General features: G+C 39.7%; 1 protein-coding gene across 1 annotated transcript; it reads right to left on the reverse strand.

The window, feature by feature from the left end:
• Positions 1-4,797: 4,797 nt before the first annotated feature.
• On the reverse strand, positions 4,798-11,110 carry insig1 (insulin induced gene 1). Its single transcript, XM_030756866.1, has 6 exons — positions 10,851-11,110; positions 10,351-10,701; positions 8,655-8,779; positions 8,222-8,388; positions 7,494-7,593; positions 4,798-5,656 (listed from the first exon to the last, which is right to left on the reverse strand). The coding sequence occupies exons 1-6, from the start codon at positions 10,906-10,908 to the stop codon at positions 5,627-5,629; spliced, it is 831 nt and encodes a 276-aa protein (XP_030612726.1). The 5' UTR covers positions 10,909-11,110; the 3' UTR covers positions 4,798-5,626.
• Positions 11,111-11,951: the final 841 nt, after the last annotated feature.

The raw sequence follows: 11,951 nt of genomic DNA on the forward strand, positions 1-11,951 counted from the left end.
TCACTCAGCCCCCCCCCCCCCCCCCCCCCCCCCCCCCCCCCATGGCATCCACTGTAATTCATTATTCCTGGCCGGCACTGGGAGAGGCAATGAGTGAGGGCAGAGGACAGGAGTGGACCCTGCTCTGGTGTAATGAAGACTCAGTAGACCTAAACGACTCTTGCACATACACTTACACACACTCGCACACACACAATCTTTCATTATATTTCAGAGAGAGCAGGACATTAATGCCACTGAAGACCTTTTGGCAGAGAAAAAAAAAGTGCACTGATTTTCTCCACACTCAATCCATTTCATTGACCTTTTCTATCATGCATGTGGCTTTGCCCGCTGCAGTGTGAGATAAATATTCCAAGGATAATATTCCTCTGCTGTTAAATAAATTATCTTTTTTAAATCCAAAGTTTTAAGAGGCTTTAAGGAAAATATCTGTATGTTTTTAATTACTTTTAATTGCCTTTATTCATGTGCAGTGTTTTCTTGTTTTTTTGTTTTTTTTCAGATCAGAACACTACATTTGTTCTTTGTTAAAAGCCCCCGAAAGACTAATGTTTTCTACATTTCCATAAAAGTAGTCAGGTGAAAACCTCTACATAGATGAGGCCCCTCAGGACATTCCTGTTCCTTGTCCCTCCACTAGGGGTCTATAGATGTCCTGCCCTGACAAGCTGAGAGGATAAATACTGTCATCTGGTGGTAACAAAAGCCATCACTACTGGGTAGATGGCAATGTAATCTGGTACTATGCTGCACGGTTTACTTCCTCAGAATATGTGCATCTTGATATCTTTATCTACTGTCACACTACAACTCAGTATATTACAGAACATTTAGTTTTTTCAACAACAAAACTAATAAAGATTTGACTTAACCTTAACATAAGTTTAGCACCAGAAGCGGAGCGTGAAGTAAAGCAAACACTGTCTGTGTAACAGCAGCTGACAGATTTTAAATGTGTGTGACAGACAAAGTGAAATGACAGGAGCTCCCCCAGACAGGAAGTTTACCACAGAGATGTGTGTTCAAAGCGAGGCAGGCCATCAGCGTTCAGTAAGGAGTAAGTCAGAAGTTTCTGCTAGAGGAGAAGTTCAGCATTCAAATTTTATGTTAGTAAAAGTATCAAGAAAGTACAATGTGAGAGTGGCTGACGTGTTTCATGACATTTTTAGACTGCTAACACTGGAAGCTTGTAAAATGACTATGGTGGCAAGAAATGGATGAAAATAAAATTTTACTACAAATTATTCATTGAGTTATTAACATTTTAAGTTTGAACAGATTTTTAGATTTAGACATATTTCTTTTGAAGACCCATTGGTTTAATGGTTTTTAATGTATTTTAAAATTATGCTTTATATGCACCATTAAAATCTGTAAACATTGGCTGCTGACGTGGTCAATGCCATCTCAACTGCAAGTTGGTGAATGTAAGCTGACACTGAGGTTTGGTGTATTTATTGGTGCATCCCTGAAATATTATACAGTGAAAAGAAACTGAAATGTAACAGAGAAGTGTAAAATATCACAAAATAGAAATAATCGCTACCTTTTACACTGCTGAGGGGCAGTAAACAAAAGAACCATCTAAATGAGAGCAAATCTAAAGGATACATTTAGTCTAGGATGCATCTTCTTTCTCAACACACATTTGAACAGCACCCTTTCTTCCCTGAAAAAAAATGTAGTTTATGAAATATTGCCTCATCAAAAAAATAAAATAAAAAAATAAATCTCAAAGGCAAATATATTCAAAAGTGCCAACGCCACTCGTCTTGCTCTGAATTCCTGAAGCCTTTTCCCTCTCATTCAAACAGCGATTTTAGTTCTTTAGAACTCATGAAAGTGAGAAACTAAGAAATATTGTAAAAATATATATAAATTATAGAACCACTATCATACAATGAAGCAAAAATGGCTATTATTATTATTACATATTGGCCTTAAACTATGGTGTGTTATACTGTTGTATTTTTATGTTATACATGCTATTAGTGTGTTACATAAGCATGCATGCAGTCTTATTGAACAGTTCTAGTTTTTTTACATTGCAGTTGATTAAATTTATTATGTATAAATACTCATGTTTAATTGATTATTTCAAATATATTTAATCCACCATGCCACCTTATTCTGGATTATCAGAAGGCTGCACTACTCATTTTCCACTTTATTTTGCAGGCTCTTTTGTTTGGGTATGTATATCACAAATTCCTTTTATTTTTATTTTTTCTTTCTTTCTTTTTTTTTGAATATCTGTATAATGTATTTTTTAATATATACTTTGCTTTCTTGTTCTTGAAGCTGCTTTTGCTGTTGCTATGTTTTCCTCCCAGGATCAGTAAAGCTTGATTTTATTTATCTTGTATAAAAAGAGCTGGATGACTGAAAATGTTCCACCAAACAGACACAATAAGGGAGACCCTCATTTTGAGATTTTTAAAGAGAATGAAGTTCATTATAAAGTAAATAGCTGAAATTTGCCATTCTCAAGTGTAGAGTTGTAAATCTTTGTCTTCATGTTTACTGGCAGTAGACTCACTGCATGGAATGTGAGGCCAAAATAACACAAATTTCAAAGTCACAAAAGTGCTGCAAAGAGATGATAGCAGGCTGCTGGAGCAAAGCTATAGGTGCCATGAATCAATATATCTGATGGGGCCTCGCTTGTCTTCTTGCCTGGAAGGAAGGATAGAGAGAGACGGAGGGGGGGCGCTTTTGGCAATGAGGGGGTTCTCTAATGGAGTCTTTCAGTTTGCTGTGGCTGGAAATGAAAGGAGGTTGAAGCCTGGCCAATTACTCTGCCTGAGAAGAGTGGGAGACTGAAAGAGGAGGGAGAGGAAAGAGACGGCGTGTGGCGCCGTTGCCCTGTTAGAGGATGGGTAGATGGATGGATGGATAGATGGGATAGATAGATGGATGGAAAACAAAACAGATGCATACAAGTATAGAGGGACTTCCAGAATGAGGGGTTGATTCAGAATAGCCCACAGCTATTGGCCCCACTCCCAGAAATTTCCCCCAGTGCAAAAGGTTAACTGTCAGTCCCCCGCTAGGTATAAATAGAAGTCTGCCCTCCAGAAAGGCGTGTTCAGAGAGGGGGTAGACAGAAGAGGGGAGGGAGGGCAGTTCCTCATGATCCCAGTGACACACAGCAGAGGGGGGTAGTTTCAGGGTTTTTTGGTGGGTTGCAGAGGGTCTCACAGAGAAGAGGAAGGAGAGGGAAGATGCAGCCAAAGACAGTATAATAGCTTTGGAGAATGACACAGACCCGGGACAAAAGAGTGTCCTCATCTATTCAACATGACCGTGACAGCAGACACAACAAATGCCGTCATCAGCACCCCAGAAAGCTTCATTCCAATTAAGCTGCAGCTGCATTTGACACCCAAATAAAATCTGTGGGCTATTGTCTTACTGGAGCTGTGTAATTAGGCAAGTGTCTAGTAATCAGTTTAATTATGAACGATGGTATCAGGTTTATATCACCATAGGAGAAGCTAGGATGTCTGTGATTTTAAACAGATAGCATCAATATGTCAGGCTTAAACACATCATAGCCTTCAGTTCCTCTATTCCCATATATGAGTAATATAATAATAATAAAAATAAAAATCATGAAGACATCTTTGTCAGGTGTTTTTTTTTTTTTTATTATTCACTTAAATCCAAAGTAGCAAAAAACGATACACAGCTGAAATATCAGACACACACGGAAACTCTAAAACATTGAGACAAAAGGTGCTTCACCACCTCAAAACATAAAGCTTCCTCTTCAGTTTAGCACACCTGAATGTACGCAGATTCAACCTGAAGTGATCTGCCACAAAAAGTATTTAAAAAAATAAATCAGGTTTCCTTCAGTAATGCTACTAAATGCAATTTTTTTTTACAATAGTTTTGACACATATTTTTTTAATGCGGTCTCTCTGGTGAGAGTCATTGGTATTGACTCCAAAGGCATGTAATCTCTGACAAAAGCATTGTTGTTTACAAAGACAAAAACAAACAAAAAGACATTATTGCTGTTTTGAATTATCCACACTGCATATACCTTAAAGTTTTTTTTAATCCTTTGTCAGAAATAATAAATAAGGAAGAATAATCGGCTCATGTATGGTCTGATTGCACTTAATCCTCTAGACCCCCCAAAAACTAACATATCGTAGGTCTAGTATGGTAATACCTGTCTGATTACATAAGCAAGCCATTATACATACAAGCAGTAATGTCATTATGTTTATACAAGGATACAACTAAACTGTAATAGTGACAAAAGCACTACATTCTATAATACACAGGCAATCACAGATTGCAAATCTCACTTAATAATGTCCTGCCCTCTCCTTTTTAACTGGTGCACGATCCCAAACTATCCTTTCTAGTTTGAGGACACAATGGAAGTTGAAACGGTATACGATCCCACAGTAAAGGGTTTGTCTTCGTGGGGATCGAAGGTCCGTTCTGTAAAAAAAAAAATGCACTGGAAAGGGTTTTAACTGCTCATATACCTGGTACATTCTTTCGAAACATGGTCCGCCTTGGTGGCTTGTCTTAACTCCGCACATGTTGCACAATCGTTGTGGACTGACTGAATCGGTCTTGACTAACGCTCACTTTACACAATCCTCTTTTTGTTTCAGAGCTAAGATGAACAGAAACAACTTGATAACTATGAACAAAAATACTTCTCACTGGTAAATACAACTAACTTCCACTGAACGAAATCAAGTAGCTTGCATTTTGTGCTCCAGTGATTTTCATTCTTCGTGAATATAAAATGGTTTAGATTGGTAGTCAACTCTTGTTGCCTTCTTTAATCATATATTATAATCAAATGTCAATAAATCATAAAATAATTTGCCTTCTCTTGAGATTAGGGTAGGGTAGACTAGGGTAGCTCTTTCCCCTCTTGTCCTCACCTAACTGCCTCCAAGAAAGCAAACAATTTGCCCGAATAGTTCCCAAGAGCTTGAACTATTCCTTCCAAAATGTGAAACATCATTCATTACATACATACATTTGGTTTGGGGGTCAGTGAATACTTAAAATAAATACTTCAATTTGGTTTCATTGGGATTCTACACCGAAAACATCTCTATGTGAGAGCGAAGACAGATTTTTGTCCACTCAAGCAACATTTCCCTTTTATCATCATAAAAAACAAAAAAAACCCCCAAAACGATAAAAAAAAAACAAACAAAAAAAAAACACCTCCATCATATCGTCTCTGCTATTTCCAGAATACAACCACGCTCAAGCGCACACACACATGTCCACTTCATAAAAAGAAACCAGTTGACTGTTCACTTCAAATGAGGACACAAACACACACTCACACACACAAAAAAGGCAAAGGCTGTCCGCCTGTGTAGTGTGAAGGAAGCCTTAATGCTAATGGAGCACAACAGAGGCAGGAGGGAGAGGTTGTTTGGCTGCGAAGAGGTGCAGAGGACATGGCACGTTTGATGAGGGGCTTTTCTGACCTGCACTATGTCATGAGAACAAAAGATGAGGTCAAAACAAAAAGTCTTTTTTTTCCCTCGTATTATTCTCAGTCCTCACAGAACGTATCCATTTTTATTTTGGATGCCCTTTGCTCGGGTGTCTGTCTGTAGTTCACCAATCAATCCATGTGGGCTTTCTCGACACCACCCTGGAGAAGACATACAAAGACCTGTATTAGTTATACACCAATCAATTTTCAATGCAGCTACAATACTATACTCACATTCGCTTACAGTATACAGGTAGTATGTTTTGCTAACCTGATGACTGGGGTAACCTAAAAACCTTGTGCAACTCATAATCAGCTCATGACTCACTATCAACACATTAATGTCAGTGTCAAAACTGCAGCTGAAACCAGACTCCACAAACCTTTTTTTGTATTTTAAGACTTGTTGCAGCTGTATAAACTAATTTTAACCTAAATTTCTTGAGGTTTCTTTCAGTTCCCTTTTTTGTTAGAAGAAGTTTAGTTTTCCGCAGTGGCAACTAAAGATTTTGTACAATCAGAGAAGAAAGTACTTCTGTCTCAGCATTTGCTTTTCTTTTTTTTTTTTTTTTTATGTTACACATTTTATCACCTTATTTACTCATGAGTCCTAAAACTGTGTGATGAAAATAGTTAAATTATTAGCATTCAGCCTCAAACTACCTCTAACATGAGATAAAGGATGTTTATAAGAAATAAAAAAAAAGTTCTGCATGGTTAATTTTTAACAATCTTACATGTGAAATAACATTTTTTTTTTAAAAAAAAAAGCTACCCAAAAACCATTTTGAGGAAACAAAAAAAGTCTCGTGTCCCTCCTGATCCTTCTCATAAATGACCCACTGAAGCGAGTGAGAGAAAAAAAACACCGAACAAAACCACGAGTTCAGGCTTGTGCCAACATTCCTCAGGCCTCATCACAAACAAAAACAACAAGTAGCAAATGACCCTCTGGTCAGCCGAGTCCAGACTGGCTCTGTGTCTCGCCACGACTGTGAAAAACAACAGCTCTTAATCTGCTTTCACGCTTTCACTGAGTCAAACTGAGGCAGTGACGGGGACTCTTACTTTACAGACAGAATGAGGTGAGGCTTCTGGGCAGAAGCTTAATGAAGACATCAAAGCTGACTTGGTGGGATAATTATGAAGGAAGGAAGGAGGGGGCATCCAATGGTCTTTGCACAATTTAAACCATTTGACAATGTTATCTGCTGCTGCGCTTCAGCGGAATAACTGCAAATAAAGCAATGTGTGGCACAGGGGAGTCTTTTGAAGTCAGCTCTTTAGACAGTGCAGAGGTTGATAGTGATAAATGTGGAGGGACATTTTGAGCAAATATGACAGACAAAAAACTTTTCAAAGCATCAAGCAGATTCAGTGTGTTTACCCCCAACTTTTAACGCAGCCAATTAGAAGAGCCTCTGGATCACGATCAAGAGTGTCATGTGACTGGTTTCCACTGAAACTTGAAGTAATCAGAGACATGGTTTGGTAGCTCTTTAAAGGAACAGTTTAACCTCAGAAGTGAAAATTTACATGTCAGAATTTGACATGATCACTGTTTACGCTCTATGCTGTTTTACACACAGAGGTCTGAGAATTAAACTCAAATTTTAACTGTGCAAATGTTTTTTGTTTTCTCCTCAATTTTGAAGTCTCCAAAATTTAGTAACTAATGATAAATGCTAAACTTTGGGACCAAAACCCAACTACTTGGCTCCAGAATATACAGAATGTGCTCTACTGATTGAACTATAACTCCTAAATTTGATGATTAAAGGATTAAGGCAGAACTTGAACTGGGCAGTTAAAGAGTGGTTTCTTGCGCTGATTATTGGGTTGGGTTGACCGGTAATATCCCATTAAAGCCAGGTAAAGTGAACATTACTTCATGTCTGACATGATATGAAATCAACAGTATACAAAACCATCAATATAACAGTCTGACCCTTAAGTTAAAGGATGAGATACTATGATCAATATTTGCAGACTTTACCATGGCAAGTTGGCGTCCTATGTTACCCACAGTAACACCGCCTGAGAAGAATATGCATGGGAGCCACGAGCGTACATACAAGAAATCTGGAGATGTGTACCTAAAAGGAAAAGGAGGAGAAACAAGAAAAAATCTCATTAAATAATTATTCATAATATAAACAGTCTCATTTCAGCTCATGTTATAGACATAGCTTTGGCATTCCTGATCCACTTCTTAACCTGGAGGTACACAATCCATTACTGCTATCATGTAATAATCCATTCACAATTTTTTCCCAGTCACACCTCAGAAAAAGATAAAAGTTAAGAAAGACATGCCAAAGACAATGTTGAATACCAATTATTACCTCCTCTATTACCACCTTGTAAACTCTACTTTTTGAACTGCAGAAGTCGGGCCTCTCAGCTGCATATTTGTATTTATGCGAGGACTCCCAAAAACAAGGCATGTACATAAATATCTGTCAATAGTTTAAAGTTAGATCACATCTTTTTGGAAATATCAGCAGTTACTTCAGTGACTTATTCACACCAAAGCTGTATTTATGCTCACAACTAGATAACCAACACTGGCACCAGTCATTTTTGTTGTGGGTGTAACAAGAAAGAAAGAATAGTGATGACAAAGCACATGTGAGTAATCACTGCATCACTTTAATACTTTTTAATATTTTTCCTTTAACACCCTGTTGCTACAGCAAAAAAAACTGCTGACAGCGAACTTACTGGTAAACTCCATTGTAGACCAGCAGCTGTGTGATCACAGTAGCTAGGAAGGCGGTGGTGATGCCCAGCCCGAAGCCGCTCCTGGACCGGTCGAATGTCCACCACAGGCCCAAGGACAAGGCTGCTAGTGTTAGTGAGAGCTGCACGTTGTTGTCGAAGTCTAGTTTCTGTGTTCCGGGAGGTTAAAGACAAAATCAAACAGTACGAGGTTCACATGTGGTTAGTTCTTATTCAAATATTTGGCTACCATCAAAGTGCACCACCTCTTACTGTGAAAGGCTAAAGGAGATAATTGAGCTGGTTTAGACAGTGGCCAAACTAGAGTTGATTACTGGTGTACGTTTCCCCTCTATTTTAACAGTTTATTTTAGCAAACCATCATAAATGTAGCACAACTGCATTTAGGAACTCTCCGAGCATTGTGAAAGGATACAACACTAGCGTGGTTGATACCGACGAACACTGCGATGCACCTCATGACGCTCGCCCACTCCCTCTTGAACTTGTGCGGCTCTCCCAAATGGCTGTCGAGGCAGGGATACAGCAGGCCGACAACAGCTGAGAAAAAAGGAACAAACAATCCTGAATTATGCCAGATAAGCAGAAATTCTGTGGAAAATAGGGCAAAGTCTGTCACAGAGATGCTGTGAGAAACTGCTGAAAGTGCGTTTCCACACTTAGCGACACACCTGCTGTACACGCACTTCAAAAACTCTCAAGTGAAGAATATACATACATATTCTCTCTAATTTTAAAGTTGTCTTTCATCTATTTGTGTGTCTGATCTATATATTGTCAATAAATGCCCAGTAATTTGCAGAAAGAAACAATTTGACTACACTGTAAGAATACCACACCAAATACACAGTATATATATATCTCTTACAAGAAGAAGTAAGAGTTACAGGAATTGTACCTGAAAGAATTTGCCATAAGAATTAGCAGAAAATGAATCTGAAACCATTCTGACACTGCTCACAAAAGCACCACGTTCTCTAATTCCAGCCTCTTAATTCATGAAGGAAGATTTACTTCTTCCCTCAGGCTGTTGTTAGTATATTTTTCACCTTATTCAGAATTCACGAAGCTTTTTTTCCAAGAAAATATCTTATGACTCCTTGTTAACAATAATTAGTTGTAGCCCTACTAGGAATGGTGTGCTTAGATTAGACCTCATCAGTTTTCCTGATGATAGTTGACAGAAAGTTGATCTGTGGCAGTTGTTAAGAAAGAAAATTCAAACATTGGCTTGTTTCACTTTTTTTTTGGTTAATCTGAAAACGTGCGGCATTGCACCCTTCACTGTAAACGGAATATCATCCTTTTGTGAACTGTTTGTCAAACAAAAGAAATTCAAGGACATCACCTTCAGCCGTGGAAGACTACAGCACTATTTTTCTTCACGTGTTGCATGAAACTGGGGCTTTTAAATGGGGAAAAATGATGGAAAACCAGAAACATGCATCTCTTTTTTTTCTGTTTGTTTCTACCCTGCAACATGTGAGGGGGAGGAGCCTAGTGCTTACGCGCTTCTTTCTCTCTCACTTCCCGGTTCCTGGCCTCAAAAGTACCGCCCCCTCAGCTCACCCGTTATGACACCATCCAATGAGCTCACAGCTCGCCTCGTGTCCGGCTGCTGCAACCAATCGGAGCGCCAGAATAACCAACATCCGTGCCAAGTTACTTTTTTTTCTCTATCTGCCAGACTTAATGATGCCTTTGGAATTGAGTCATAAATATCAAACAAAAACAAAACTCAGTGACTGAATGATGGCTCGCTGTCACCTGATCATCCAAGTGCTGCTGACAGTGGTGGTGATAAAGGGGATGAAATGCTGCCATGTTTAGTTTAAATTTGCGCTGGTTTGCTACTTATGGTGGCAAATCCAGCCCACATAGGTGATTTCCTGACTGTAAACGTCCATTTATATACATATGGTTCAACGCATGGCTTTTTCCCCCTCCAACTATCGTTTTCTCTTTATATGGAGAGGCTGCTGTGCTGTAACTCCTCCCCTCCCTGCATTCCTTTGTCCCCCAAATTAGCCGCAAACTACTGATAACCTGGTTAAAACTGAGCTGCTGATCTATTTATAAAGCACCAATTAACGTTTATATTGTCCACTCACCGGCTCCTGTACCGCAGCAAGGTGGGATCCACCATGCGGACGAAAACAAAGTTGTCATCACCTCCTCGGGAAATAGGGTAACATTTCTTTGTATCTGCAGCAAGTTGAGCACTAGAGCCAGGAACACTCCGACCGTGAAGAGGACGAGTCCCCGCCGGATCAGGTTCGCGGTCCGGACGTCCTGCAGGGAGATGTAGGCACTGCTGAGCACCGAGGTGATGATTGACATCATTTCTTCGGCTCTGGATGCCAACCAGTTTGCGCCAGATGATGGGTGTTTAGTTTCGGTTTTTGATGAAGAGGAGCAGCTCCAACAATGCTCCTCTAGTCTGGGCATTTGGCACTTTGAAGCTGGGGAAGGAAACACGACTGTCACACATGTTTGCAACAAACCGATACATGCAGCTCACAAGTTACATTGTTTCAAGTTGAAAGACAAATAAGGAAACTGTGTCGTCGTTAAATAAAAGTAAGAAAACGTAATGACTCTCGCTGCTTACACTGATCTCCAGACGTCCTCAGAGTCTGCTCCAAACAGAAACCTCCTCTCCTGTTCATTCGCGCTTCGGCAAACAGATTAAGCCAGGACCCCCTTCCTCGTTTTCCTGCTCTTTACAACAAGGACTGCAGTCACGTTGTTTGTTCACATCATCGTCAGCAAACACACGCTCACACAGAGAGAGAAAGAAACACACAGTACTGCTCCATTCCAACGCACAGACCTCATACCATCGACAAGAGCTTCCTCTGCAGAAAACAATCACAGCTGTGTCGGGTGAGAATCGGCAGCCAATCAGAGCACGGCGGCTGATATGACGTGACGCCACCCCACCGCCCCCCCCCCCCCTGTCCGGGGCGGTCTCACAAACAAGGAGGCTGGGGAGCAGAAGTGAAAGTGGAAACGCCAAGCACCGGTATTTTCATGGCTGGGAAAAAAAAAAAAAAAAGAGGCATGCATTCTCATTATAAAGGGCATTTATTAGAGTGTAAGGGTATCAAAATTAGATATTATAAAAGAAAACTGCATCCCTGTAGCTTGTTAAGAAGCTGCAATAAAAGTAGCAATAATGACTTAATAACTGCAATTTGTGTTCACTACTAGAATATTATTTCTTTTTAAAAGTTAAATATATTTTTACTCAAGCTTGAGCTCTCTTAGAAGCTGAAATTTTTACTGCTATGGTCCAAAAACGCAGACTTTCTTCTATACCACCAGGTTACAAGCTCACAAATCATATGACGGTGTTGGGAAAAAGGGGTCAGTGGTACGATTCTTTTTGCTGTTTGTTAAAAGCTGTTAAATTTGGGTCACTTTAGTGGAGGTGTGGCTTGGAAGGAGGCTTGTGAAGGCGTGTAGGGCCAGCGCACGTCTGTCAGAGATAATGTGTGTCCTGAAAGGTTCAATACCCCGATGACATATAGAGTTTCAGGGTCCGTCTGACAACAACACGAAAACGTGTTTTGCAAGAATGTGTGTGACCCACTCGACCTGTAACAAACACCCCACTGGATACGTGCAGCAGAGCATATGCATCTACGCTTTGAAAGTGTGGTTGTTCTGTGACTGAGAACAACCACACCTTACGTGTAGATGAAAATCC

This window comes from Archocentrus centrarchus, chromosome 20 (genome assembly GCF_007364275.1).
Source record: "Archocentrus centrarchus isolate MPI-CPG fArcCen1 chromosome 20, fArcCen1, whole genome shotgun sequence".
Classification (NCBI taxonomy): domain Eukaryota; kingdom Metazoa; phylum Chordata; class Actinopteri; order Cichliformes; family Cichlidae; genus Archocentrus; species Archocentrus centrarchus.